At 35.8% G+C, this 27,291-nt stretch overlaps 1 protein-coding gene across 1 annotated transcript in view; it reads left to right on the forward strand.

The window, feature by feature from the left end:
- Positions 1–27,291, forward strand: part of Nf1 (neurofibromin 1) — a 107,026-nt gene that overhangs the window by 37,539 nt on the left and 42,196 nt on the right. The window contains exons 25-37 of the mRNA XM_088232051.1: positions 1,156–1,270; positions 3,848–4,034; positions 4,902–5,086; positions 6,759–6,894; positions 7,688–7,778; positions 9,624–9,798; positions 11,909–12,023; positions 15,222–15,346; positions 16,423–16,614; positions 17,728–17,850; positions 20,135–20,273; positions 22,988–23,152; positions 24,430–24,531. Of these exons, the coding sequence (XP_088088177.1) occupies positions 1,156–1,270; positions 3,848–4,034; positions 4,902–5,086; positions 6,759–6,894; positions 7,688–7,778; positions 9,624–9,798; positions 11,909–12,023; positions 15,222–15,346; positions 16,423–16,614; positions 17,728–17,850; positions 20,135–20,273; positions 22,988–23,152; positions 24,430–24,531 (1,850 nt within the window). The remainder of the gene's footprint in view (positions 1–1,155; positions 1,271–3,847; positions 4,035–4,901; positions 5,087–6,758; positions 6,895–7,687; positions 7,779–9,623; positions 9,799–11,908; positions 12,024–15,221; positions 15,347–16,422; positions 16,615–17,727; positions 17,851–20,134; positions 20,274–22,987; positions 23,153–24,429; positions 24,532–27,291) is intronic.

A 27,291-nucleotide genomic window follows, 5' to 3' on the forward strand; every position in this document is an offset into this window, starting at 1 on the left:
AGTTTCGAAAAATGTAAAAAACGTTAATTGGGGGATATTTGAATGAGAATGTCTGGAAAAAATGGGACCTTAACATTTCGGCGAAAAAGCAGGAAAACGTAAAATTGAGGTTTTACTGTATTACTTGCGTACAAATTTATGATCATTTTTTGTAGCTTACCCATAAAAAAAAAGCACCGTTTGCCACTGCACTTTTCATATTTCATTTATCTGCTTACAATGTTTATCGTTTAGTAATTTTTCTGGTATTAAACTATTTATTTTTTAAAATTTATTTCAACAGAGAGGGAAAACATTTTTGAGGAGGGAATATGGAAGTCTAGGCATTCAGAGGGCTTATTTATTTATTATATATATACGGCCTAAGCCAATTACAACAGTTACATGAAGAAACATAAATGCAAGAAACTGAACAAAAAGAACATAAAACTATTTAGCAAAGACAAACGAGGGCAAAACAATAACTGTATACAATATATTAAAAAAAACGAAAGACCTAAAACTTTGAGCTAAGCCATGCCAATCCAACTTCATCCCACACTGTTTGGTCGCGAAGAGATCTACGAAAAGCCGGAAGATCTATCCCAAAAAATTCCAAGTCGTGTGATGAACTGACTAATCTACACATTCTGGACATTGGGGCATAAAACCAAAGTTGCTCTTAGAAGATTTTATAAATAGCAGATGTTGACTTCTGGTGACACGGTTGGGAACATGAAAAGAAATTGATTGCAACAGAGATGGGACATCACTTAAAGCATTAAGTATTTTGAAAATGCATATAAGGTCCATCTCAGTTCTGCGTCTCTCCAATGAAGACAGATTAAGAGATTGCTCTATTTCAAAATAGGAAAATTATGACCTATCATTGTGTAACATTCACCATTCTGCCCATGTTTAAACATCCACATTTCCTCAACTCTTCCATCTGTTGACGTTTGTGAAGTAAAAGAGCTGAAACCTTTATCACATGAATGAGATTCATCTGACTGAACCAAATCACCTACTAGGCAACGCTTGAAAACAGTTTTCCAATTTTTATACTTCTTCTTTTACCAGGTAGTAATTGAACAATGTTTGAGTATGTCCAAATGCTTGCAGACTGGCTGGATTTTCTCCCTAGGGAGTTATTCATATTTTTATTTTTTTACTTAGATCTGGGGTACAACAGAGACCTGCAGACCAGAGCGGCCTTCATGGAAGTCCTGACGAAGATCCTTCAACAAGGAACGGAATTTGACACGCTGGCCGAAACGGTTCTGGCAGACAGGTGATATTTACATATGATGATACGCGAGTGTTCTTCTGAAAAAGAGAAAATAAATGTTTTTAAACGGAATTTTTAACCCAAAACAAGTAATATAAATTTCATATTTGCAGCACCAACTTTGTGGTATAAAATAAATAAAAACAACTCTGTTTTTAACCACTTATTTTTTAACATATTACAACAGAAGTGAAGAACATCTTCAAGAAGGTATTATAGAAGTCAAGGCATCTACAGGGCATCTATGGCCTGTCATTGGCTGTTTTTTTTTTTTTTTTTAAATTAAGAGAAACACTTAAGTTATTTTTATTTACTCAAATATTTAAATTTTCAGACCATTTCCTAAAAGTCGTAAATAACTTGTGTTTAAGTGGCCACTTTACACACTGTATAACATTCACCATTCTGCCCATATTTAAACATCCATATTCCTTCAATTCTTTCATCCGTTGATTTTTGTGAAGTTAAAGAGCTGAAACCTTTATTTATGCGGGTGAGATTCATCTAATTGAATTATTTCACCTACATACTAGGCAACGCCTGAAAATTTTATTTTATCAATTTCTATACTTCTTCATGGACCATATGGATTTATCAACAATGTTGATGTTCACTTTTTTTTTCTACATACCGGTTTCAAAGCTATACAAGCTTCTTTATCAAAGTGTACTTAACTAATGAATTCTATCCTATTTTATTTTATCAATGCTGCATATGGAGCTAATAAATCAAGTCTTTTTGTCTTGTAAGGGTGGGAAGCGTAATGTGAGATGGGTACGATCTTTAAAAGTAGACAGGAGTGGACTAAAGGAAATATCGTTTATTTGGTTATTTTTTCTTTTTGTCATTTCATTAGACAAAAAGAACTTTTATTTATTTTATTTACTTTATTCACTTTATTTATTTTATTTGTTTTATTTGTTTAATTTGTTTCGTTTATTTGTTTTATTTATTTTTATTTTATTTATTTTATTTATTTTATTTATTTTATTTATTTTATTTATTTTATTTATTTTATTTATTTTATTTATTTTATTTATTTTATTTATTTTATTTATTTTATTTATTTTATTTATTTTATTTATTTTATTTATTTTATTTATTTTATTTATTTTATTTATTTTATTTATTTTATTTATTTTATTTATTTTATTTATTTTATTTATTTTATTTATTTCATTTATTTCATTTATTTCATTTGTTTCATTTATTTCATTTATTTCATTTATTTCATTTATTTCATATATTTCATTTATTTCATTTATTTCATTTTATTCCATTTTATTTATTTTATTTATTTTATTTATTTTTTTTATTTTATTTATTTTATTTATTTTATTTTTTTTATTTATTTTATTTATTTTATTTATTTTATTTATTTTATTTATTTTATTTATTTTATTTATTTTATTTATTTTATTTATTTTATTTATTTTATTTATTTTATTTATTTTATTTATTTTATTTATTTTATTTATTTCATTTATTTCATTTATTTCATTTATTTCATTTATTTCATTTATTTCATTTATTTCATATATTTCATTTATTTCATTTATTTCATTTTATTCCATTTTATTTATTTTATTTATTTTATTTATTTTATTTATTTTATTTATTTTATTTATTTTATTTATTTTATTTATTTTATTTATTTTATTTATTTTATTTATTTTATTTATTTTATTTATTTTATTTATTTTATTTATTTTATTTATTTTATTTATTTTATTTATTTTATTTATTTTATTTATTTTATTTATTTTATTTATTTTATTTATTTTATTTATTTTATTTATTTTATTTATTTTATTTATTTTATTTATTTTATTTATTTTATTTATTTTATTTATTTTATTTATTTTATTTATTTTATTTATTTTATTTATTTCATTTATTTTATTTATTTTATTTAATTATTTATTTTATTTATTTATACTTTTACATTGTGTTTATTCTTTTTTTTACACAGAATAATGTTCCCTCACTGGGGTGTCCCGTGCCGAGGGAAACATTTTACAAAATGTGAAACATGCTTTAAATTAGTTGTTTAACAAAGTTAACACAATAATAACAATAAAAAAAAACGTAATTAATCCAATTAACCTAATTATCATTAACATATTAAACATAAAAAATCTAAAATAATCATAAAAAACATAACTAATTTATATAGACCAATAGAACAAATTTCATAAACAGTACACACATTTTACCTATTTGGCTTGATCCACTCATCGATCCGTGCGCAACCCACCTCCGCTATCTATTTCTTAATAGCAATTTTATATTGTGAGAACTTCAACATGAAGAACTTTTAATCCAGAATTTTAATTGAAATTATGATTATTTATCATATAATAAATAAAAGCAAGGATTATAAAGCTGATTCCGTGTGAAGATTTCAAAGCGCATATCTACTCTCCGGCACTCAACGGGTACCGAAATTGACAGCTAAAATCTACGCTCGGGCAATCGACCGGTTAAATATAATTTAGACGGACAGTTGCCATAATTATCACTACGAAGAACTAATTAAATGTGGTCTTCTGAACTTTCTTTGCGTTTGTCGTGTTTCAGGTTCGAGCAGCTCGTTCAGCTGGTGACCATGATTTCCGACAAGGGCGAGTTGCCAATAGCCATGGCGCTAGCCAACGTGGTGACCACCTCGCAGATGGACGAACTGGCCAGGGTCTTCGTCACTCTGTTTGACGCCAAGCACCTGCTGTCGCCACTGCTCTGGAACATGTTCTACAGGGAAGTGGAGGTAAAATTCTCCCGGATCTAGTGATTATATTATTTGTATGTGATGTATTGTAGGGGTTGTCTTTCATTGTTTTAAACCACTCCTCACAAAAAAATGCTGCCCAAACTTGCCCGGGTATAAAATCCTTTTAATATCACTCTGGCATAGTTTTCCCTCCGTATGTAATAATCTTCTTTAAACTGCTGGATAATGTAAAAATGCCACTCCTCACAAAAAAATTCTGTCCAAACTTTCCCGGGTACAAAATCCTTTTAAAATTACTCTGGCATAGTTTTCCCTCCGTATGTAATAATCTTCTTTAAACTGCTGGATAATGTGAAAATGTCACTCCTCACAAAAAAATGCTGCCCAAACTTGCCCGGGTATAAAATCCTTTTAATATCACTCTGGCATAGTTTTCCCTCCGTATGTAATAATCTTCTTTAAACTGCTGGATAATGTAAAAATGCCACTCCTCACAAAAAAATTCTGTCCAAACTTTCCCGGGTACAAAATCCTTTTAAAATTACTCTGGCATAGTTTTCCCTCCGTATGTAATAATCTTCTTTAAACTGCTGGATAATGTGAAAATGTCACTCCTCACAAAAAAATGCTGCCCAAACTTGCCCGGGTATAAAATCCTTTTAATATCACTCTGGCATAGTTTTCCCTCCGTATGTAATAATCTTCTTTAAACTGCTGGATAATGTAAAAATGCCACTCCTCACAAAAAAATTCTGTCCAAACTTTCCCGGGTACAAAATCCTTTTAAAATTACTCTGGCATAGTTTTCCCTCCGTATGTAATAATCTTCTTTAAACTGCTGGATGATTTGCAGCCTGTAGGGATGGAATTGAAAATATCGACAATAAATATGATTCTTCGCAGGTATCGGATTGTATGCAGACTCTCTTCCGCGGAAACTCGCTCGGCTCCAAGATTATGGCCTTCTGCTTCAAGATCTACGGAGCCTCGTATCTTCAGGCCTTGCTGGACCCGATGGTCAGCCCGCTGCTGGAGCAGGCTGATGAGGACGGTGGTCATCGAATCTCCTTCGAGGTGGATCCGGCCCGGTAAACTGACATTCATTTCTCTAGATGTACATAGAAAAGGTTTATATTTTTATTTATATCCCTACAGAGATGAGGTAGAACTTTTTCAAATTCAGGATTATGGATATTCGAGCGTTTACAGGGCTTATGACCTGTCATTGGCTGGGTTAAGTAGTGGCCTGCTCTAATTTGACCATGTGAGATACTACCTCTCGTGTGAGTTCTTTATGAAGTATCACCGATCCGATCTCGCATAGGCCCTCGCCCAGACTTCTGCATCGCGCCTCCGGCTGTTGTCTCTGAAAGCTGAAAAAGGGACATTGCACCAACAGGTGAGGGACCCCTTAAATTGGTGGCCAACGAACAATCGTGTTTAGTAAATGATTCCAGTCTGAAATCACTCTGGCTGAAGAGGAAAATTGTTCCCGAGTTGAGGTGGAATTGGCGAGGATAGAGCTTTCAGTGATGAGCTCACAAATAGATTATTATTATTATTATTATTATGGATAACTTATATAGCGCCATTTTCGTAATAAAATACCTCAAGGGCGCTTTACATAGTGATTCTATTGTTAAATTAATTTAATTGAAGCTTTTAAATTTGTAATTTAATAGAAACAATTTATTTTGTTGTCACGTGCTACGGATTTATTCAAATGATTTAGAGAACAAGTGGGTTTTAAGTTTTTTCCGAAACATCACTTCACTTTCACAGCCTCGCACCTCTGCTGGAGAGCATTCCATGCCATAGGGCCTGCGACCGCAAATGCGCGTTCACTAAATTTAGTGCGCTGTTTGCGTAGGGGTGTAATAACTTTTCCTCTCGCCGTAGACGTAGCTGATCTAAACGTGAGACGCCTGTCAGCTAGTTCATCTGGAATGCATAGTTCCCTTAGATATTCCGGAGCAGAGTTGTGCAGTGACTTATACATAAGCCAACAGAGTTTGTATTCAACCCTCTGTGGAAAACGTAGCCAGTGTAGTTACCGAAGTAGTGGAGTGATATGACTGTACTTAGAGATTTCGAAAATAAGTCTCCCTGCGGCATTCAATACAGATTGTAGGCGAGTCATTTTGTTCATTGGTAGACCTGCATAGATACCATTACAATAATCGACTCTAGACACTACAAACGCATTTATTAATTGACTGGCGGCATCAACCGGCAAATTTTTGCGTATGCATTTAATTTGTCTCAGCTGGTAGAAGCAAAGCAAGCAAACAGAAGATGATCGAATTGAGTTAATATATCTCTTACAAGGGGCACTCGTAGTAACAAGTCGATTGTTGCGCGGTATGGTCTATAATCCTAACATAATGGGCATTGGTATGTATGTTCCTGTTCTTAAGACAGCGTCAGCATAGATTGTTTCATATTCCGATACGCAGGAGCACCCTGCCACCTGCCTGTTGGAAGGGCTATCGCTGTGCTGAACAACATCGCTCTGGATGTTTATCTGTTCCATGTATCCGAAGGGGTTTTCCGGAGCAGGATTCTCCTACTACTTTGACATGAGTCTCTTTCATGTATTTTTTTATTTTTTATAATATGTACATATTGAATGTATGTGTGTAATGTTTAAATAAATAAATAAATAACCATTTGTTTCAAATCTCGCCTCTTTTAATCTATCCATTACATTGTATAATTGTTTAATTGTTTCTTTTAGAAATTTACTGGTTTCTGTTGTAGATTGGACCCTTCGGAAGACATCGAAGAGAACCGGCAGAACTTGATTGCTCTCACGCAGAAGGTGTTTGACGCCATCATCAACTCTGCGGAGAAATTCCCTCCACAGCTACGCAGCATGTGCCACTGTTTATATCAGGTATGGCACCGATTCTAGAAGATTCTTTAGACTCCTCTTCAAACACACTCTAAGAACTATATATATTACTAAATATTCAGAACAAATTTATAAAGTACCTAAAATACTAAATTGATATTTCTTATGTATCAACTCTCGCTGCTTCCGCCTACCGTGGAATCACCTCTCTACGATGCGCAGAGTGTGTGCGGACCGACTATTGCTTCACAAAATTATGACAGTAATAGTTGACTGTGCAGAATTACTTAGTTTAATAACAATACATGTGCCAGCCAGGATTTGTAGACGGTACCACCTGTTTCATGTACCAATAAGTTAAACATCGTATGTTAAAAATGCTTTTTTTCCTATGATTTTTTCAGTGTACAATACAAAATTTAAAGACATAGACTACACCAACATTGTCAGATTTAAAATTGACACTAAAAATGCATTATGTAACTTAGTAGACATTGCAATAATAAATATGTACATCTCCCTTCCCCTCCTTATCCTCTCTCCATGCATCCTTGTCCTAATCCCGCCCAATTTACAATAACTTACAGTTCTTTACAAAAAACGTTTTTTCTTTGATTATTAAAAAATATATACATGAAAATAACATTTTTATGTGTAATTATATAATATGTATGATATTTTCTTTACTAACTTTGTGGAAATCTGTTATTGGTTCTGAGTTTATACACTATATCTGTTTGTTTACTGTAAATTTGTATGGAGAACTGTCGGTTTTCCAAATAAAAAAAATAAAAAAATAAACTCTAGCCTCCATGATGAATACTTTTGATTCTAGGTACTGAGCAAGAGGTTCGCCCAGTTTCCGCAGACGAGTATCGGCGCCGTCGGCACTGTTCTCTTCCTGCGATTCATCAATCCGGCCATAGGTAAATGATTATTTTGCAATCTAAGTCCCTTCGCACCAGTGCCTCGATTATGAACGCTATCTTCACCTGTATATATCGAGACGGCATACTTAACTTCTGTATCTTACCTCGTTATGTCCTACCTACTTGTCATATGATCGAAACAAGCCAATGAATGACCGCAAACAATTATTCCGTGTTCCTTACGTCAATAACATTTAAAATAGTTCTCATTTATATTTTAAATAGGCTTCTGTGATCGAAAGTGCCCACTTCAAAGCGATTATAAACTCCAACAAATCCAAATTCAAACAAAAAGAGCTGGCTTAAATATAACTTGCCATTGCCAAAACAATATGCTTAACGATCGTCTGCATTTATCTACTGAGCGATTACAAGGCCGACTCTCGATACGTTCTCTCAGAAAGATAGTAAAACAGATGAAAAAAATATTCTAACGCCTAGATACTCTTATATGTTAATAGGACAGAACCTAGCAACATTATTTTCGCATCTAGGCGTTCGTCTTATTAAACTGACAAATTTGTCGGAATTTAATTCGACTTTACTTACTTCTCTCATATCTTTAATAGGCTTTTAAGAAAAAAAGTGCCAACCTCAAAACGATTAAAAATTTTAATAAATCATAATTAAAGGAAAAATTATTCGATGAAACAAAATTTTTGACACTTTTAATGCGTAGATAAATGTATCGGGGGGTTCTAGACCCGTCTAAACTGATGTACTTATATCAAAACTTGATGGTGGGGGTATCGGTAGTGTACCTTTGTAGTCGGTCGGGAGTCTTTTATCTTCAACTATGACGTCATACTAAAGCTATGTCATTTTAAAGCGTAGATATGTGTAATGCATTTGCTACTTACACATAAAATGTGACCCCATTCTGTTTCTTTTTTATCCCAGCAGCATTTCTACACTTTAAAACGACACAACACGCCACAGTTGAATTCATATTTCAATTTATTTCAACAGAGAGAAAAAACATTTTTGAGAAGGGAATATGGAAGTCTAGGCATTTGCAGGGCTTATGACCTGTCATTGGCTGGTTTAAATGGCCACTTACTGTATAACATTCACCATTCTGCCCATGTTTGAACATCCACATTTCCTCAACTCTTCCATCTGTTGACTTTTGTGAAGTAAAAGAGCTAAACCTTTATCACGTGGGTGAGATTCATCCGGCTGAACCAAATCACCTACTAGGCGACGCTTGAAAACAATTCCAATTTTTATACTTCTTCTTTTACCAGGTAGTAATTCAACAATGTTTGATTATGTCCAAATGCTTGCAGACTGGCTGGATTTCCTCCCTAGGGAGTTGTTCATGTTTAAACTTATTTCATCAGAGAGGGAAAACATTTTTGAGAAGGGAATATACTCTGTTGAAATAAATTTAAATATGAACAACTCCCCAGGGAGGAAATCCAGCCAGTCTGCAAGCATTTGGACATAATCAAACACAGTTGAATTCAATTCAGGAGTTGCGTACTGAGCGATGTCTACAAAGAAACTAATGTGTCAAAACATAAACCCACTCATTTATGAGTAGTTTAGTCGCCTTCTGTCTGATGCGCGCATGCGGCTTCTAGACTATTCTTAATCCTGTGATTATAGGCTTTCTGATTATGCACCAAAAGATATAACAGGTATACGAGTAATATGCTTAAGATAAAACCATCAGTAATTTGGATGTTTACGCACAGGAGATGTATGACTTGTATTCTGCATTGTCCTCGAGACGATAATAGGTCAGTTGGTGTCCGGGTGAGCCATACAGTTGTACACGCTGTCGAATGCCTCCGCTATTCGATTTTCCCCGCTAATTGTTGCTGGTGTGTCTGGCAGTGTCTCCGCAAGAGATGGGCATCGTGTCGAAGCAGGTGCCCGCGCCAGTGAAGCGCGGGCTGATGCTGATGTCCAAGATCCTGCAGAACATCGCCAACCACGTGGAGTTCTCCAAGGAGCAGCACATGCTGCCCTTCAACGACTTCCTCAAGGCGCACTTTGAGATCGGACGGAGGTAAGCCACCCTTCTTGTCGTCGGTGTTTTGCGGCGTGTCCCCGCAGGAGATGGGCATCGTGTCTAAGGGCGAAGTGCGGCCTGATGCTAATTTATTTATTTATTTAATGATCGCCCAGAGGGCTCTTACAATAGACAGTTAAAAGTATTACAGAAAATAACAAAAATAAAATCATAACTTTTACACTTAGCATTATTATTCATTCTAAAAAAGAAAAGAAAAAGGAAATAAAGTAAAGATGAATAGAGAAACACGGGGAGAAAAAGGGGGAGAATTGAGGGGATGGCCATTGGATGGATAGGATAGCTAATTTAACAGCAGCAGGAGTGGTGTGGAGCCAGCCAGAAGTCCAACAGCTCAGCATAATTATTAGCCGTTCTTTGGATTTTTTATATTTTTTATATGGGAGTTGCCATACCTTGCTTATAATATACAAGGTTTATATTTCAAAAAGTGGATTTTTCTGCAATTAAATATCTTTAAATTTATCTAAACTCTTGGGATCAGGAAGAATATACTAATGTGGGCCAATTAGGAACTTCTCAGCATTTGCTCATGTGGAGAGGAATCCACCTTAAACTCTTCAGGAGAAGCCGGCCTGTTGGCAGCAGTCAACAGGCCTGCCGTTCCACTAGAGGAGTGTTCGGCATTTTGTTCCCTGCTTTGGTTTATTTTACTAAATGCCTGCACTATATTGACCATGTACGATACTACCTCTCGTGTGAGTTCTTTATTACCTATCACCGATGGGATGTCGCATAGCATTCTGCATTTTGCACAGCTGTTCTGTGGATGCTCACTAGGGGAGGGGAGAATGGTGGGTGAAGTTGGTCCTGTTGTACTCACACTGGAACATGTGTCGGAGTCTGGTGGTCCTTGCGGATACACGAAAAATCAGAGACAGTAATTTTGGCCAATCTATTATTTCTTTATTTAACTTTTTGTACATTGGCGGGCTTATTGCCAAATGGCAATTTCTTCCAACCAACCAATAAAATAAAAGTTTTGTTTTTCATAATTCAAGTTACAGAACATATTCAATAGAAAAAAAAGATTAAAAAGTTAAAGATCTATAAAAATAAAAATAAACGTATTTGTTTATAAATTACCTTAAATCAAAACTATTACTCGATGGGAAAAAAGGAAAAAAGAGGAAAGAGGAAAAAGGAAAGGAGGAGAGATTAAGGAAGAGAAAGGAGATGTTTCTTCAGACGTGATTTAAACAGAGATAATGTAGTAACATCTTTGATGGTGGATGGGAGATGATTCCACAGTGGAGCCGCATGGACACTATATGAGTTAGAGAAGAAAGAGGAATTGTGTATGGGTATTAAGAGAGTGCCTTGAGAATTAGAACGAAGATGTAAACCATGAACTGATAAGTGTACAAATTTTTCACGCAGGTATATAGGAGCGTTAAGACTATGAAGTACATTGAACAGAAGTGATAGGGAGTGATAGTCTCTCCGCTGTCTAATTTTGAGCCATTTCAGTTGCCTACGATAGTCAGAAATGTGGTCATATTTCCTAAGACCAAAAATGTACCTTATGCATGTATTCTGAAGTCGTTCAAGTTTATCGAGTTGCTCACAGATTAAATCAGTCATGGAAACATCAGCGTAATCTAGAATGGGTAGTAGTAATGCTTGTACAAGGGTGCATTTAGTATTAATGGGTAAGAATGTTTGCAACCTTCTAAGTGAGTGTAGACTGAAAAATATTTTGCGGCTTAATTCATTTGTATGAGCTCGCCAGCAGAGATGTTCATCCATTTGTACTCCTAGATTTTTTATGGTGCATATCACTAAGTAGTGCATTAGATTGAGGTCAGCAATTGTCCTTGATTGTCCAAGATTGGCAATAATTTAATTACCTTTATTATTAGACTAGGATTGGACATATATTTTAAAAGCTTTGCCAGTTGAGCCAGCAAGCGATGAAATCGATTAATGTTCAAAATTTGTGGATTTATGTATCACTTGGCTTTTATTTTGTGTATTAAACTACAAGGAACATCGGCGTGTTGCGTTGCTGTGTTGGTGGGCCTGGCACCTGGCATTGCAAGCGCCCGTTGAACCTAGATGAAATGATTGGTATTTTGTTTGGCAGGTTCTTTATCCAAGTGGCTTCGGACTGTGAATCGGTCGACCAGACAACACACTCCCTGTCCTTCATCAGTGACGCCAATGTTCTCTCACTGCATCGCCTGCTTTGGAGTCATCAGGTAATTATTATCCCGTAATAATTCAACTTCCGCACTTAATCAATATTGAAATTCCATCCAAAAACTTAAGGCAGAACTACTCTTCCAAACAGGCACCGTAGAACTAATGAGGGTTTTTACAAAAATCCATCTAGAATTCTTCGACTTTTTCACACACAGAACCTGTAGTCTTAATTCACCCAGACATGGACTAATTATGTTACAGTGAAAGCGGACACCTCTTTCCGGCAAGCGTTCATACATATTTGTTTTATTTTTAGTTTTACATATTTGCTATCAATTTTTTAAAGCTGTTTTACCAAAAATGTAATATTTTCCGGGTCCGATGTCTTGCAGGGTACCCGCTGGCACAGCGCGGGTCTAAACTGTGCAATTCGGTCATAAGCTTAGACTATACCCTGTCTGCGTAATCTATAAGTGTGGAAGCACTACAATTAATGATATGAATCATACACATATAAAACATGTGAGTCGAAGTCCTGTAAAAGAAAAAATAAAAATTCCGTACAATCAAATCGCAAAATTAACAAAACACAAAAATTTTATTACCTTTTATTGTACTCCTCGCTTCAGTACAGTCACAAAATGCACATTTATTTATAAATAAACACCCAGAGGGCTCTTACAATATTGGATGGATCAAGCCAAATAGGTAAAATAAAAAAATAAATACAACCTTCAGTCAAAGAGGATTGGCCTACTACTCGGTTAAAGTGTACAATCTACTTCCATTATCCATAAGAAATGGATAGTGGAGGTGGGTTGCGCACGGATCGATGAGTGGATCAAGCCAAATAGGTAAAATGTGTTTACTGTTTATGAAATTTGGTCTATAGGTAAAATAAATAAACACGGACTAACTCTTCGTTCTAGTAATGAGAGAAACCTTTTAATACCTTTTCATCGCTCTAATTTTCCTGCCTCCTCTTTCACAGTAGTAGCCTCTCGATTGTGGAATAATCTACCTTCTAATGTTAGAGATGCCCTTTCTTTATTTACATTTACGTCAAGATTGAAATGTCACTATCTAAATATTTAAATTGTTCCTTTATCCTTCTTCTTTCCTTCCCCTCTCCTCTCTTCATAGTATAGTGTTAATTTTTTATGTATTTTTATTTTCTTAATCTTTGTTTTTAATTTTGTATAAAATTGTAAGATTCAATATGTCCATGTACCTGTAATTTTCTCAAACTGAACGGTTTGGGTAGGTAGGAAGAAATTACCTTAAGGCAATATGCCCGCCCTTATATGTACACCGCAAGACAAATAAATTTACGAGTTCTCAAAAAAAACTAAAATTGACATATAATGAATTATTCTTGATATTTAATTAGTTTTTTTTATATTGTTTGACATATGTGATGACTACTCGTTATTTCAAGGTTAAAATAAAAAATCTTACTCATGAATTGTACTTAGAAATTGCCATTATATATCAGGTATCAGATTACCCGAACCTTAGAGACCCATAACGGTTCATTTATGGTCGAGTGTTTGTGATGGAATAATAAAAGACATGTTATTTTTTAATTCATATTTAAGAAGTAGGTTCTTATCGCTTTATTTTAAATTAAAGTATTTTACATTTAAACATATTTATAACATTTAAAAATATTTAGTACTTAGTGAATTCACCTTTATTTTTTATAACATGTAAAATTCTATTATTTAGAGAAGCGTAAAGCGAATCTAAAATTTCTGATGTTATTTCTTCTTCCCAAACTTGAATTAAGTTTTTTTTTAATTCCTCAATGTTTTTTGATTTTTTTTTCCCGACTTTTTTTTTCATAATCGCCCATAAATTTTCTATCGGGTTCAAATCAGGGCTATTCCCGGGCCACGTCAACGATTTTAAGCCAATTTTCTCCTTGAATTCATTGATCTATAAAAAAACAATAAATTATTTATCATGTGGTCACAAAATGCATTTAAAAATATATATATTTGTACTCACAGTGCGGGCTCTATGGCACGGCGCAGAATCGTCCTGAAAAATTGGGTCCGCGGTATACTGCGTAATGTCCTCGATTGTTGGAATAATATGTTTTTTTAACACTTTTTTGTACTGAATGGCATTCATCGTACCCTGTACAAAATTTAGAGGTCCTAAACCGTATGCTGTCATGCACCCCCAAATCATCACGTAGGGTGAATGTTTAACGGTTCGAGTGACGCACGACGGATGATATCTTTCCCCACGTTTTCGTCGAACTATCTTTCTGCCGTCTGGACCAAAAAGGTTGAATTTTGATTCATCAGAGAAAACAACATTTTGCCAATCCTCCAAGGTCCAATTCTGGTGCTCTTTCGCCCAATCCAGTCTAGCCTTCTTCATTTTGTCCGTGAGTAATGGTTTCTTTGCGGGACTCCGTGCTTGGAAACCATGCTCCGACAGCCGCCTGGACACTGTTTTTACTGAAAATGTTGATGTGCTGGTAGACTGCACCTCTGCGTGTATTTCAGGTGCCGTTAAAAATCGATCGCGCATAACAATTTTTTTTATTAAGCGATCATCTCGGGCAGATGTCACGCGCCCCCGTCCGCTTCCTTTTTTCCGTTCTATGGATCCAGTTTCTTGGATTTTTTTTAATAAAAACCTCACTGCACCTTCTGAATACCCAACTCGACGAGATATTTCACAATTAGATATGTTTTCTTGCGACAATGTGATTATTTTGGATTTTATCGCAATCGACATTTGCTTTGCACTTTCCATGATTGTTGTGTTATGTTCACTCAAACGCGGGTAAAACAAGACTGTTGAGACATTTTAAAATGTAAATATTGTAGAAAGGTGACACATAGTGTCCTTAATTTATTAAACAAAAGAAAGAGGTATCGATAAAGGATTTCTTAGAAAAAGGGTTCAGTAAAGTCAAGGGGCGCGGTAGCAGGTAAACTCGTATTTTTTTTTGTCTTGCGGTGTATATAAATTGTATATGTATATAAAGTGTTAAATAAATAAATAAATAACATAACCCTATCAAACCCCACACAAAATTCCCCTTTTGTCATAACACCATTGATCCCTCACAAAAACCTAATTGTCCTAATACCAACAGTAGGTACAATCGTGTGCAAAAACCTTAACTGTCCTTACAACCTCTCAGACCTTAATGCGGACGTATTGGGTTCTAAACCACAGTGGTGTGCGTTCTTCTCTAGTTAGTGTACTAATATATACTCATTTATTTCCAGGAAAGGATCGGCGACTATCTCTCCTCAAGCCGCGACCACAAGGCCGTTGGCAGGCGGCCGTTTGACAAGATGGCCACTCTGCTGGCCTACCTCGGGCCGCCGGAACACAAGCCAGTCGACTCGCAGTATGTTGACAAATTAATAATTATAACAAAACAAAATCCTCTACATCTATACATCTCATGCACGCACACCGATTATTCTGGCTTTTGACATGTCTATCTTCAAGTATTTGTTGAGTTTGATCATGCCGTGTCTTTCTCGGTCTCCTCGTTTTTTGCATGCATCAACATTCACATCCTGTAAATCCTTTTCGCCTTTTTTTCGCTGTCCATTTGCTCTACATGTCCAAACCAACACAGAGCTCTTTTATGAGTGAATGCTCTCGAATAGAAATTCCTAGGGAGTTTCTAGAATGTATGATGTATGCCTGGAGAGCGAATTGGTGATGAACAAAAGTAAGTCAAAAGTGATGGTATTTGAAAGGGGAAGTGAGGTTACTGACTGCATAATAAATGTAAACAACGAATGTCTCAAACAAGTAGAAGAATTTGTGTATCTGGAAAGCATGTTTTCAAGAGATGGAAGAGTAAAAAAAGATGTTGAAAGGAGAGTGAATGCGGCCAACAAAATGAATGGCGCGGCGTACTAAGCCCAGTAATTGCTAATAAAAATATGTCAATCAAAGTTAAACTGGCAGTGCACAACAGAGTTTTAGTCCCGACACTTATGTATGGAAGTGAAACATGGAACTGGCAGAGGAAGGATAAAAGCCGAGTGAATGCGGTTGAAATGTGATCTCTTAGACGAATATGTGGGAATTCAATGTATGACAGGGTTACGCATGACGAAATCTGGCAAAAGTGTAAGTCTGAGTCAGGTATAATTGATAAGATTAAGAAAGCGTCTTTGAGATGGTTTGGTCATGTAGAATGAATGGTAAAACAAGTGAGACGAGGACGACCGAGGAAGGCGAGGCATGATGAGATAAACCAAAATCTTATGTTTGGTCATGTTAAAAGCCGGTAGAACCGAAGGGAATGTATGATGAGATGTATGAATGTGGTAGAAGATGATGTAGAAATGTATGCCAGAATAGACGTGTGTGGTGGTCCATTCTCTCTGCCTACATGGTGGTAGTAGTAGAAGTTCCACCGTGTTCGTGAATGAATTAATAAATAAAAATACTTTTGCGTTCCAGCCTGCTGTTCTCCTCGTACGCCCGCTGGTCCTCCATCGACATGTCCTCCACTAACTTCGAGGAGATCATGGTGAAGCACAACATGCACGAGAAGGAGGAGTTCAAGAGCATCAAGAGCCTGAACATCTTCTACCAGGCCGGCACCTCCAAGCAGGGCTATCCGGTGTTCTACTACATCGCCAGGAGATACAAGTAAGCAACGTAACATCATTCTTCAGTAAATATTTAATTTAACACTTTTTAGAAGCAGGGAGCTCCTACCCCAGTTAAAGTGACCGAAGAAAAGGGATGTTTCTACTTCCATATACAGTAAAACCTCGTTTTTACATTCCTCAATTTTACGTTTTTCTGCTTTTTAAGCCTTAATGTTTAGGTCCCATTTTTTTTCCACACATTCTCATTCAAATATTCCCCCCAATTAACATTTTTTACGTTTTTCATAACCCCGGTTTTACGTTGAATTTTTTTCAAAACTCATTCAATCTGTGAAAAGACAACGAGCCGCGCACCGCCGCGTGAATGGAGAATAAAATCGAGGTAAATAAAAAAATGTGCAAATTGTCTCAAACTAAATTCAAAGTAGGTGCAGTGTAATTGACCTTTTTGTTTAAGTGTCTAATTTTGACATGCAGTTGACGCATGTTTAGGAAGAATAAAGTCTTTACATCAATAAATTAGGATGCAGAAAGTTTAAAAATGTGGCAATAGAAATATTATTTGATCTTATAAACATAATGTGAAAAGAAGATAGTTTAAACAGTTATCATAAAAGTGTGAAACAATTTTGCCGCGATGTAGATGACAGTTGAAATTTTGTGGTGACATACTAAAAAAAGTGATACCATATAAATAAAATTTCCTTACGGATCTGGGCTTGGAGAGGGAGATTCAGCAAAATGTAAACTCTCGCCTTCCACACAGTAACCAGGCTCTTTATAGACCCGGGCTTGGAAGGCGAGAACTATTCACGGAGACCCGTCACGATAGATCTTCACAGGTTGCGGTGATGTCAGGAGCTTGCATAGCTTTGACCCCCACCACTAAGAATAAAAATAATGCTGACTGATTAACTTAAAACTATATAAAACTTCTGGTATCTAAGATTGCTACTGTTTATATAGTAAATGTCCAGTGTTCTCTTTACTTCCGAGTGGGGAATCGAGATCATCTTCTGTTTCCCTGGCTGTCAGCAATTTGATATCTGTGCGAAGTAATCAGTATTTTGGATACAATCGTGATCAAAATACCTTTACTATTCAGCCCTAGATTTTCCTTTATCCTAAGACCTGATGTTGTTCTTGACAGGATCGGAGAGACTAATGGGGACCTCCTCATCTACCACGTGATCCTGACGCTGAAGCCGTTCTGCCACGCGCCCTTTGAGCTGGTCGTGGACTTCACTCATACGTGCTCCGATAATCGCTTCAGGTAAAAAATCTATATTCTTGTCTTATAAGCACTACACACCCACACTACCGGGAGTCAAATTAGAGGATGGGTCATGGGGTCTTTCATTTATTATTATCGGACTTCGTCCATCTATTTAATTTATATGGTATTTATATTACAATATAAGAATAGTTAAAAACATTTTAAAAAAGAAAAGAAGCATCGACAAACATGAGGGACATCGAGACAAGATCTGGACTATTTATTTAGAGCTCGTTTAAATCGCTGTAAACTTGAACCAAAAACACTCCAGATGATCTTGTCTCGAGTTAACAATACGACAAAGACGAGTCATTGGAGAATTAAGGCCATAGTTAATCGATGAACATTACTTCATTGTATCTCAACCTACGAGTCGGAATATGGAATTTAACTTGTCCCAGTAATGATGGAACATCGATTATACCATTTAGTATGCCGAACATATATATGGATATATATATATAGTTGGATAATTTATATAGCGCCATTTTTGTGAAAATCACCTTAAGGGCGCTGTACAATTAATAAATATCCCAGTACGTCTTGCAGCTACAGAGCGCATGGACGGTTGGGATTCTAGTGCCTCGTTTTCAATTAAGAACAATAAAAAATTATAACAGATAGGAGCTAGATTACAGGACATCTTGCAGCTACAGAGCGCATAGACAGTTAGAAATTTAGCCCCCATTTACACATTTTAAAAATTGACAAATAAATTTAGTGTATTAATGATACTAAAAAAAAATAAAAATAATATGAATAATAAAAAAGAGTAAGATTACAACACGTCTTGCAGCTACTAAGCGCATAGACGATTGGAATTCTAGACCCCATTTATAAAATTTAGGTATTTTTAAGTTGGTATATGAAAACTAGATAACCAATCATCGTGCAGCTACAAAGCGCATGGACGAGTGGAATTCTAGCAAAGTTAGATTGATATCAATAAATTTATAAAAAATAGAGCATAGTAGTAAGTTTGTCAAGTGTTCATGCCAAGAACTAAGCAATAAAAAACTAAATAAATAAAGCACTGTCAACTCCATGGTTAACAAAGGGAGATAGATGTCCGAAGAGAATCTTTTGTAGACAGTAGGTAGATATCGTCTACTGCACTAGGCTGCTGGAGAATTTCTGGAAACGCACGTGTGTAGACTGGGGGATTATGCCTATTGTTCCAACGACTTGGTGTCCATTTTGGTCTGTATTATTTCATTTTATGAGACGCAACATTCCTCAGGAGTCAATATTAGTTCTATGTTTTTGTAGATTAGAAATATTTAACATTATGCGAATTGGAAGAGCATTCGGGCAGCTGAACATTATCACTTGGGAGATGGACACCTTTCACATCATTAAAACTATGTTTAAGAGGCACATACTCTCACTATTGGAGACCATTATATTTTAAAAGTATCGAACCATTGCTCGAGGGTTCCTGGTTTAATATGTTGTTCTAATATAATGTCTTGAATATTTTGTTATTTTGGTAAAATAATTTCAATTTCAATTTTTAATCTTAACTAGCTGACCCGACAGACGTTGTCCTGCCCGAACGTTGGCTTGTCTTGGAAAAATACTTTTTATTGATATAAAGGTACCTAGGTACTTGTTTATGATTAAATTCCAAAACTGTTCATATTCAAATATTGAATTTAAGTAGGTACTTGTTTATGGTTGAATTCCAAAACATAAAATAAATATTATTTCAAATATGGCATTCTTTTCGCAAACGTAAAACTCCGGTCTTCTCACCAACAGAAGGGTGTGCTTATGTAGGAATACGATTTTTTTTAATGTATTGAATTTGATATTATTTTAGCATTACCAAAAATCCAGTAAAAATAAATAAATGAGTAGGAAGTGTAAAGAATTTAGGGAAAGAATCTAATTTAGATCCACAAAAAACAAATGCTGTTTGTAAACATTCAAAAACAATTTTTTTTTTTGTAAACAAAAAAGCAACATCTTTCCATTTTTGTAAATGCATTCTCCTCGAATGCAACCTTGGTAGATCGATGAATAAAATATATATGCTCCTTACCTATTTTTTCCATATTAGATTGAAGATTATAATATCTACGAACACGCACAGCGCTAAGATCTATATTTCTCTGAAAACCGCACGTAAATCGGTTGAGCCGTTTAGAAGCATTTTAGTGACATCACACGTACAGAGGAATTATATATATAAATACAAACCATTATTATTAATATTCACTAAAATTAGCGAGTACATTCAGCACTTTAAAATTGATTCTAATTCAATTCTGTTTTCCAGGACGGAATTTCTCCAGAAGTGGTTCTACGTCCTTCCGGAAGTGGCGTACGTGAACATCCACGCGTGTTACATTTACAATTGTAACAGTTGGGTTCGGGAATATACCAAATTCCACGACAGGATGCTGGCTCCCATCAAGGTTAGTTTTTAATACACAAACATGTTTAAGCGAACAAACAAATAAACTATTATGAGAGGATAGAACACCACTTAGCTAAATGCTATTGATGCGCAATCTTTGTGTGGTAAAACTATGTATGATGGGTGCACAAATGTCGAGATTCGTGCATTGTGTGAGGCCGAGATAAGCATGGTCGACAAAATCAAGAAACAAGACTGTAGTCCTTAAAATATAGCTTGATTAGAATGACAGTTGTCAGCAAAAGTGAGGACATAACTTTGCAGTAACCTCTACAATGCTTGACATATAAGTCAACATAATTATATGAAATCAGCTTTAAAACTAAAATTAACCTAATTATTAAGGAGGTTCTTACAAGGCTACGTCATTTTGCAAAAATGTTAGAGATGAGACAAATTGATCAACGTTAATCGATCGAATAAAAAATACGCCTGAAAACAAGGTGATTTGGTTCAGCCGGATGAATCTCACCCACGTGATAAAGGTTTCAGCTCTTTTACTTCACAAAAGTCAACAGATGGAAGAGTTGAGGAAATGTGGATGTTCAAACATAGACAGAATGGTGAATGTTACACAGTGTGTAAAGTGGCCACTTAAACCAGCCAATGACAGGTCATAAGCCCTGTAAATGCCTAGACTTCCATATTCCCTCTTCAAAAATGTTTTCCCTCTCTGTTGAAATAAATTTAAATGTGAATAAAAAATAATTTGTTTTTGTTTCTATTAATGAAAAAAAAGTATTGAATGACTTATTTTTTAGTAAATAATTGTCTTAAACCCACTATAATAAGTTTGTTTTTGCGTTTTTATATCAATTATCAAGAGTCTCATGTTTGCACGAAAAAACTGATAAAATCGATTTGATCGGTACATGATCAGTGATCAATAATTCCCCATCACTAGTGACATTGGTTTGACAGCTGTCATTTTAATCAAGCTAAATTTTAAGGACTATAGTTCTACTTTGGCTTGGAAATGTAGAGCAAATGGGCGGTGAAAGAATGGTTAAAAAGATTTACAGTGAGAATGTTAATGGATACAGAAAACGAGGAAGACCGAGGAAGACATGGAATGACCAAATTCAACAAATACTTGAAGATGGATATTGCCGCTTAGCTTACTACGCCGCTTAAGCCATTTTTGTTATTTTTCTCTCTTCTTAGTTGTCCTCATGACTGAGGATCGTGAGCCCTTGTGGCCGCACCGACAATTCTTCCCCGACTCTCCCTTGACTGCGCTCCAACTACTAAGGTGCCTGCCGCTGTTCTGACCTTATCAGTCTATCGTTCAGGGGATCTTCATCTTCCTTTTTTTTCCCTCCACGCCACCGACCACAACCAGTCACTCCAGGCTATCCTCATCGCCGTGCGTGACTTGTCCAAAGAATTGAAGAGTTAAACCGTCAAGGCTCAACCCCCGACGAATGGATTCGTTTGTACGCCTAGCTGTCCACGAGATTTGAAGCCTGGGCCTCCAGCACTACATTTCAAAACCGCCAACTCTTTGTCTTTCCGCTGCTTTTTTGCAAATTGAAGAGGAATTTGACTTTTTTATTTTGAAACATCTAATGTCGAAATTTAGTTGAGTTTTTGATAAAATAGGGAGATTTTTCATCATCTTGCAAAAACCGACTTACGCAGTTATATTAGCTAAAGTATGTTATGTCAAAAGTCGGAATAATCGGCGAGTGTGCATAAGTGAGTATATGTATGAGTGAGAGGAGTGTAGAGAAGTGTGCAAATACTATTTAAATACTTACTTCCACTGTCCATTAAAACAATTAGTAACTACAAAATGTTCAAAAAGGCTATAAAAAAATGGATAGTGGAGCTTGGTAGAAGTAAAATGGATTGTCTCATTCGCCCAAACCAATATTGAATCACCTGCTCCACAAATGTATAGTTTATGTTATGTTTTTGTTTTTTTATTGTGCGTTTTATAATATAAATAATATAGGTATACATAAATTAACAACAACAACAACATAAGCTCGACAGCCCCGGGTGGGCCTCGGCTGAATCCAGGAGTCTCCTCCACTCTTGCCGGTCTGCTGTCCTTCCTCTCCAGTTCCTCACTTCCAACATTGTCATATCTGCGCTGATGCAGTCCATCCATCGCATTTTGGGCCTTCCTGGTCTCCGTCGTCCTTGTGGCACAAAGAGAGTTGGACGTTTTATGGGGTTTTCGTTGTCCATTCTAATTATATGGCCAGCCCACCTCGAGCGTCCCACCTTGATGGAGTTGATTATATCGTAAAGCTCTCTATTGTAGCGACGGCGCCAATGGTTGTTTTCTCTCACAGGGCCGTAGAAAACTCTGAGGATTCTTCTTTCGAAAGCTACAAATGTTCCCTCAATATTCTTTGTCATAATCCGATACATAAATTAAATATAAACATAAATACGTAGTGTATAAAACTGTCTGAACATTTTGTTATTTCTTTGTATATTCTCACATGTAAAAATATGAAAAAAGTATATTGTTAAGTGTCCTCGGCACGGGTAACCCCAGTTAGGTCACATTATTTTTATTATTAATTATTGTTTATAAAGTTAAAGAAAATGAATAAATTAATAAAAATAAAGAAAGTTCTTACCCTATTTGATATGCCGAATCTCTTATCAGAATTAAAATGCAGGTCCACCAAGATACGTCGCCAAAGAAACTCAATTATATTTGTATTGGTCAATTTTTTATTTGTCTGTCACCAGGGCAATAGGAAGTTGGTATTTATCGACAACAAGGATAAGCTGAACGACATTATCGAGACCGATCAGCAGAAACTACCGGGAGCCACCCTCTCCTTGGACGAGGACTTGAAGGTCTTCAACAACGCCCTCAAACTCTCTCACAAAGACACCAAGGTGGCCATTAAGGTGAGGAAGTTTCATTGATAATGATCAATCATTATTTATTTATTTTTTTGACAATTGTAGTCTGTATTACTTTATGTGTAACAGCACAACTATGCATAACAATGCAGACTGTAAATATAAGTTAGATGTTAATGATTAGAAAGCAGATAGCTGCTAAACTTCCGATATGTACAGAAAAACCGATCCACATTATCCGCAGAAGCCGTATTCAGCATACAAGAATGGATAATTATTATTTTCTTTAAGGTATAAGTATTGCTAAAATCACTCTTGAACCTTCTCTATTTCAAGGATGTGGTTGGATTCAGAAGAGCCCCAAATTATGGAACAGTATTCTAGTATGCAGCGGACTTACTACGCTAATTATCATTGGATAAAATTCTACTTCCGATGACTCCTCGTCTTCCAAATATACTGTACTATCGGATAATGCCAAGTATTATTATTATTATGGATAACGTATATAGCCCCATTTTCGTAATATAATACCTCAAGGGCGCTGTACAAAGTGATTATATAAAGATATATATTTAATTTTAACTTTTTTTAAAGAAGAACAATGTACTTTGCCACCACATACTAAGGATTTATTCAAATGATTTAGAGAACAAGCGGGTTTTAAGTTTCTTCCGAAACATCACTTCACTCTCACGGCGTAGGTCCTCTGCTGGGAGAGCATTCTGTGCCGTAGGGCCTGCGACCGCAGATGCGCGTTTGCCGTATTTAGTGCGCTGTTTGCGTAGAGGTATAATAACTTTTCCTTTCGACGTAGATGTAGCTGATCTAAACGTAAGACGTCTGTCAGCTAGTTCATTTGGAATGCAGACTTCCCTTAGATATTCCGGAGCGGAGTTGTGCAGTGACTTATACATAAGCCAACAGAGTTTGTCTTCCACCCTCTGTGGAAAATGTAGCCAGTGTGATTCCCGAAGTAGTGAAGTGATACGACTGAACTTAGAAAATAAGTCTCGCTGCGGCATTCAATACAGACTGTAGGCGAGTCATATTATTCATTGGTAGACCTGCGTAGATACCATTACAATAATCGACTATGTCTTGACTGTCCATTTTCCACCGCAGTACGTATCAGTTGCATAAAATTAAGTTAACCAAAATTACTTGATCAGCGGATAAAATTAAGTGATCATGCATCATTGGGTGACTCTTACAAAGATTTCCTTTCTTTTTTCTCAGTAAATGTTCCTAAAATTAAAAAACCCAATGCAAACAAAATATTCTGTTTATTTTGTTAAATTATTTAATTAATTTGTTTTCAGGTCGGTCCAACGGCGATTCAAATAACTTCCTCGGAAAAAACCAAAGTTCTGGCTCATTCTGTTCTGCTCAACGATGTTTACTACGCCTCGGAGATAGAAGAGGTAATTATATATTACTAGATGCTAGATTATTTTTCTAAATAGGTACTCACTCCGCCTGCATGGGTTTTTTTAAAAATCAGCATTGCAAAAACCCATGTATTGTGTAACACTTCATGCCTCGATGCCCAAAATCCCCTGACTCTGTCCAACCAAGTCATCGAAAGGGTCGAGAGTTTCAAATACCTGGGAGAATATTTTTGTTACAGAAAATGGCAGTTTTCGGGTATTTACTCAGTGAAAACCAAATGCCGCCTATATAACGCCTGCATAACACCTATTCTCCTCTACGGATGCGAATCGTGGCACCTCACTAGGGCCCTAAACAGCAAAATACTGAGTTTTGAGAATAGGTGTCTCATAAGAATCTTGATTGGGGAGAATATTAGGTATAAGGTGGTTTGATTTTATAACTAACATTGAAGTCCGAGCGGGGACGCAGCCGCCTCCTATAGCAAATGTCTCGAGGATGCGGTGGTGGACGTGGCTCGGACACGTGCTGCGCATGCCTCACAAGAACCTAAACCCAAGTTGCCTCTACTTTAAACCTGCGACACACGCCGTCCTGGAAGGCCATCGATGACGATCTTTCGACTACAGTGGAATAACAGCAAAGTCAAAATGATATCAATAAATTTACAAAAAAATAGAGCATAGTAGTAAGTTTGTCAAGTGTTCATGCCAAGAAGTAAGCAATAAAAAACTAAATAAACAAAAAACTGTTTCAACTCCATGGTTAACAAAGGGAGATAGATGTCCGAAGAGAAGCTTTTGTAGACAGTAGGTAGATGCCGTCGCCATGTGGCCCACTGGGGCACTGGCAACTTGATAATTTCTGGAAACGCACATGTGTAGTTACTGGGAGATTCCGTCTATTGTTCCAACGACTCGGTGTCCATTTTGGTCCGTATTATTTCGTTTTATGAGACCCAACATTCCTGTTTAATTCACTTTTTTACATGAATATTACACAAACGCGCGTATGAGCGATTTGATTGATCATTTTGTATGTTATTGGAAGGCAGATATTTGAAATATTATGTATTTATCAATAAATGATAGTTCACTTTTAGCAGCACGGTTGTAATTTATTAATTATGGGTGTAGTGTTCCAAATAGAAAAATTTTGGTACTTTCGCGTCAAAAGCTGATGCATTCTTAAACGGTTTTAATGGATTCATATAAAATTTTATGATCTACATATGGTATAATAGGGTGGGGAGGAGTCTTGGACGCGCATAGTCGCTCAATAGAAATCGCATAGAAAAATATAATTAAAATAATTTACAAAAAAACATAGACTATGTCCTAGTAATAAATTATATGTAAAGAGTGGACTCCTTAGTTTAAGACAATTATATTTATTTCAGTGCCTGAAATATGTTTACTCAAATAGGGAATTGTTAAGTAATAATTTAAATCGTATTAGTAATAGATCTGATAGTGTACTGTCAGTTCCAGGATGCAGAGGTAAGTTCGCACAGAGGCACTCCTCGCACGTTGGTCCGAGATCCTTCAATCTTCTAACCGAGGAACTACAAAACATTAAATCACTGGTATAATTTAAAGTAGGTTTGAGGTCTTGGATTATCATGGAAGGAGCAAATAAACACATTCTTAAAAAAAAAAAACGCATACTGCAAATAAATCATATTTTCGTAATTTCAGCATATGTTAATTTGGGTTTTCTTTAATTTTTCTATTCTTTTCTTTTCTTTTCATGGTCATGTCGTACCATATATATGTGCTACAAACTTTTTAATAATTAAAGAATGGGAGCAAAAATTAATGGTATAACTGTTAACTGTCTTCTGTATGCGGATGATGCCGTGCTTCTTGCTAGCAGCAAAGAAGACCTTCAATTCTTAGTAACAAAAGTCTACGAGGTATGCAAGAAAAGCGATTTGCTTATGAATGTTGATAAATCGAAAGTGATGGTTTTTGAAAGGGATGAAAATATAACTAAATGTGAGATCAGCGTGAACGGAGATATTCTGAATCAGGTAGAAGAATTTGTGTACCTGGGAAGTATGTTTACTAGGGACGGAAAGGCCGATAAAGATATTGAAAGGAGGGTGAGTGCCGGGAACAGGGTGAACGGTGCACTAAAATCTACTTTGGCAAACAAATGTTTATCGCAGGAGGCTAAACTAGCAGTTCACAACGGAGTTCTAGTTCCAACTCTAATGTATGGGAGCGAAGTATGGAATTGGAAAAATAATGATGAAAGTAGGTTGAATGCTGTCGAAATGCGATCCCTCAGGCGAATGTGTGGTAAAACGATGTATGATAGTTGCACAAATGTCGAGATCCGTGAAGTGTGTAAGGCTGAGACATGCATTATTGACAGAATTAAGAAAGGGGTGCTGCGTTGGTTTGAACATGTAGAGCGAATGGACAACGAAAGAACGGCTAAAAAGATCTACGATGCAAATGTTGATGGATGCAGAAAACGAGGAAGACCGAGAAAGACATGGCACGATCAAGTCCATCAAATACTTGAAGATGGACATGTCAAATGTAGGAATAATCGGCGTGCGTGCATAAGAAGATGTATGAATGTAGAGGAAGCGAGGTCTGTATGCCAAGATAGAGTGTTATGGCGTTCTATCCTCTCTGCCTACCCCTACGGGGAAACGGCGTGATGGTTTGTTGTTGTTGTTGTTGTTGAAAAAAGGAATGGCCCACGCTCAGACGCTGTAGTCTTTGTGGGCAATTTTTCCAATTCATGTTATAGCTTAATTTTAAGATGTATTTTTCTAA

Source organism: Micrasema longulum, unplaced genomic scaffold (assembly GCF_059751315.1).
Source record: "Micrasema longulum isolate JH-2025_06_02 unplaced genomic scaffold, ASM5975131v1 h1tg000941l, whole genome shotgun sequence".
NCBI classification, from domain to species: Eukaryota; Metazoa; Arthropoda; class Insecta; order Trichoptera; family Brachycentridae; genus Micrasema; species Micrasema longulum.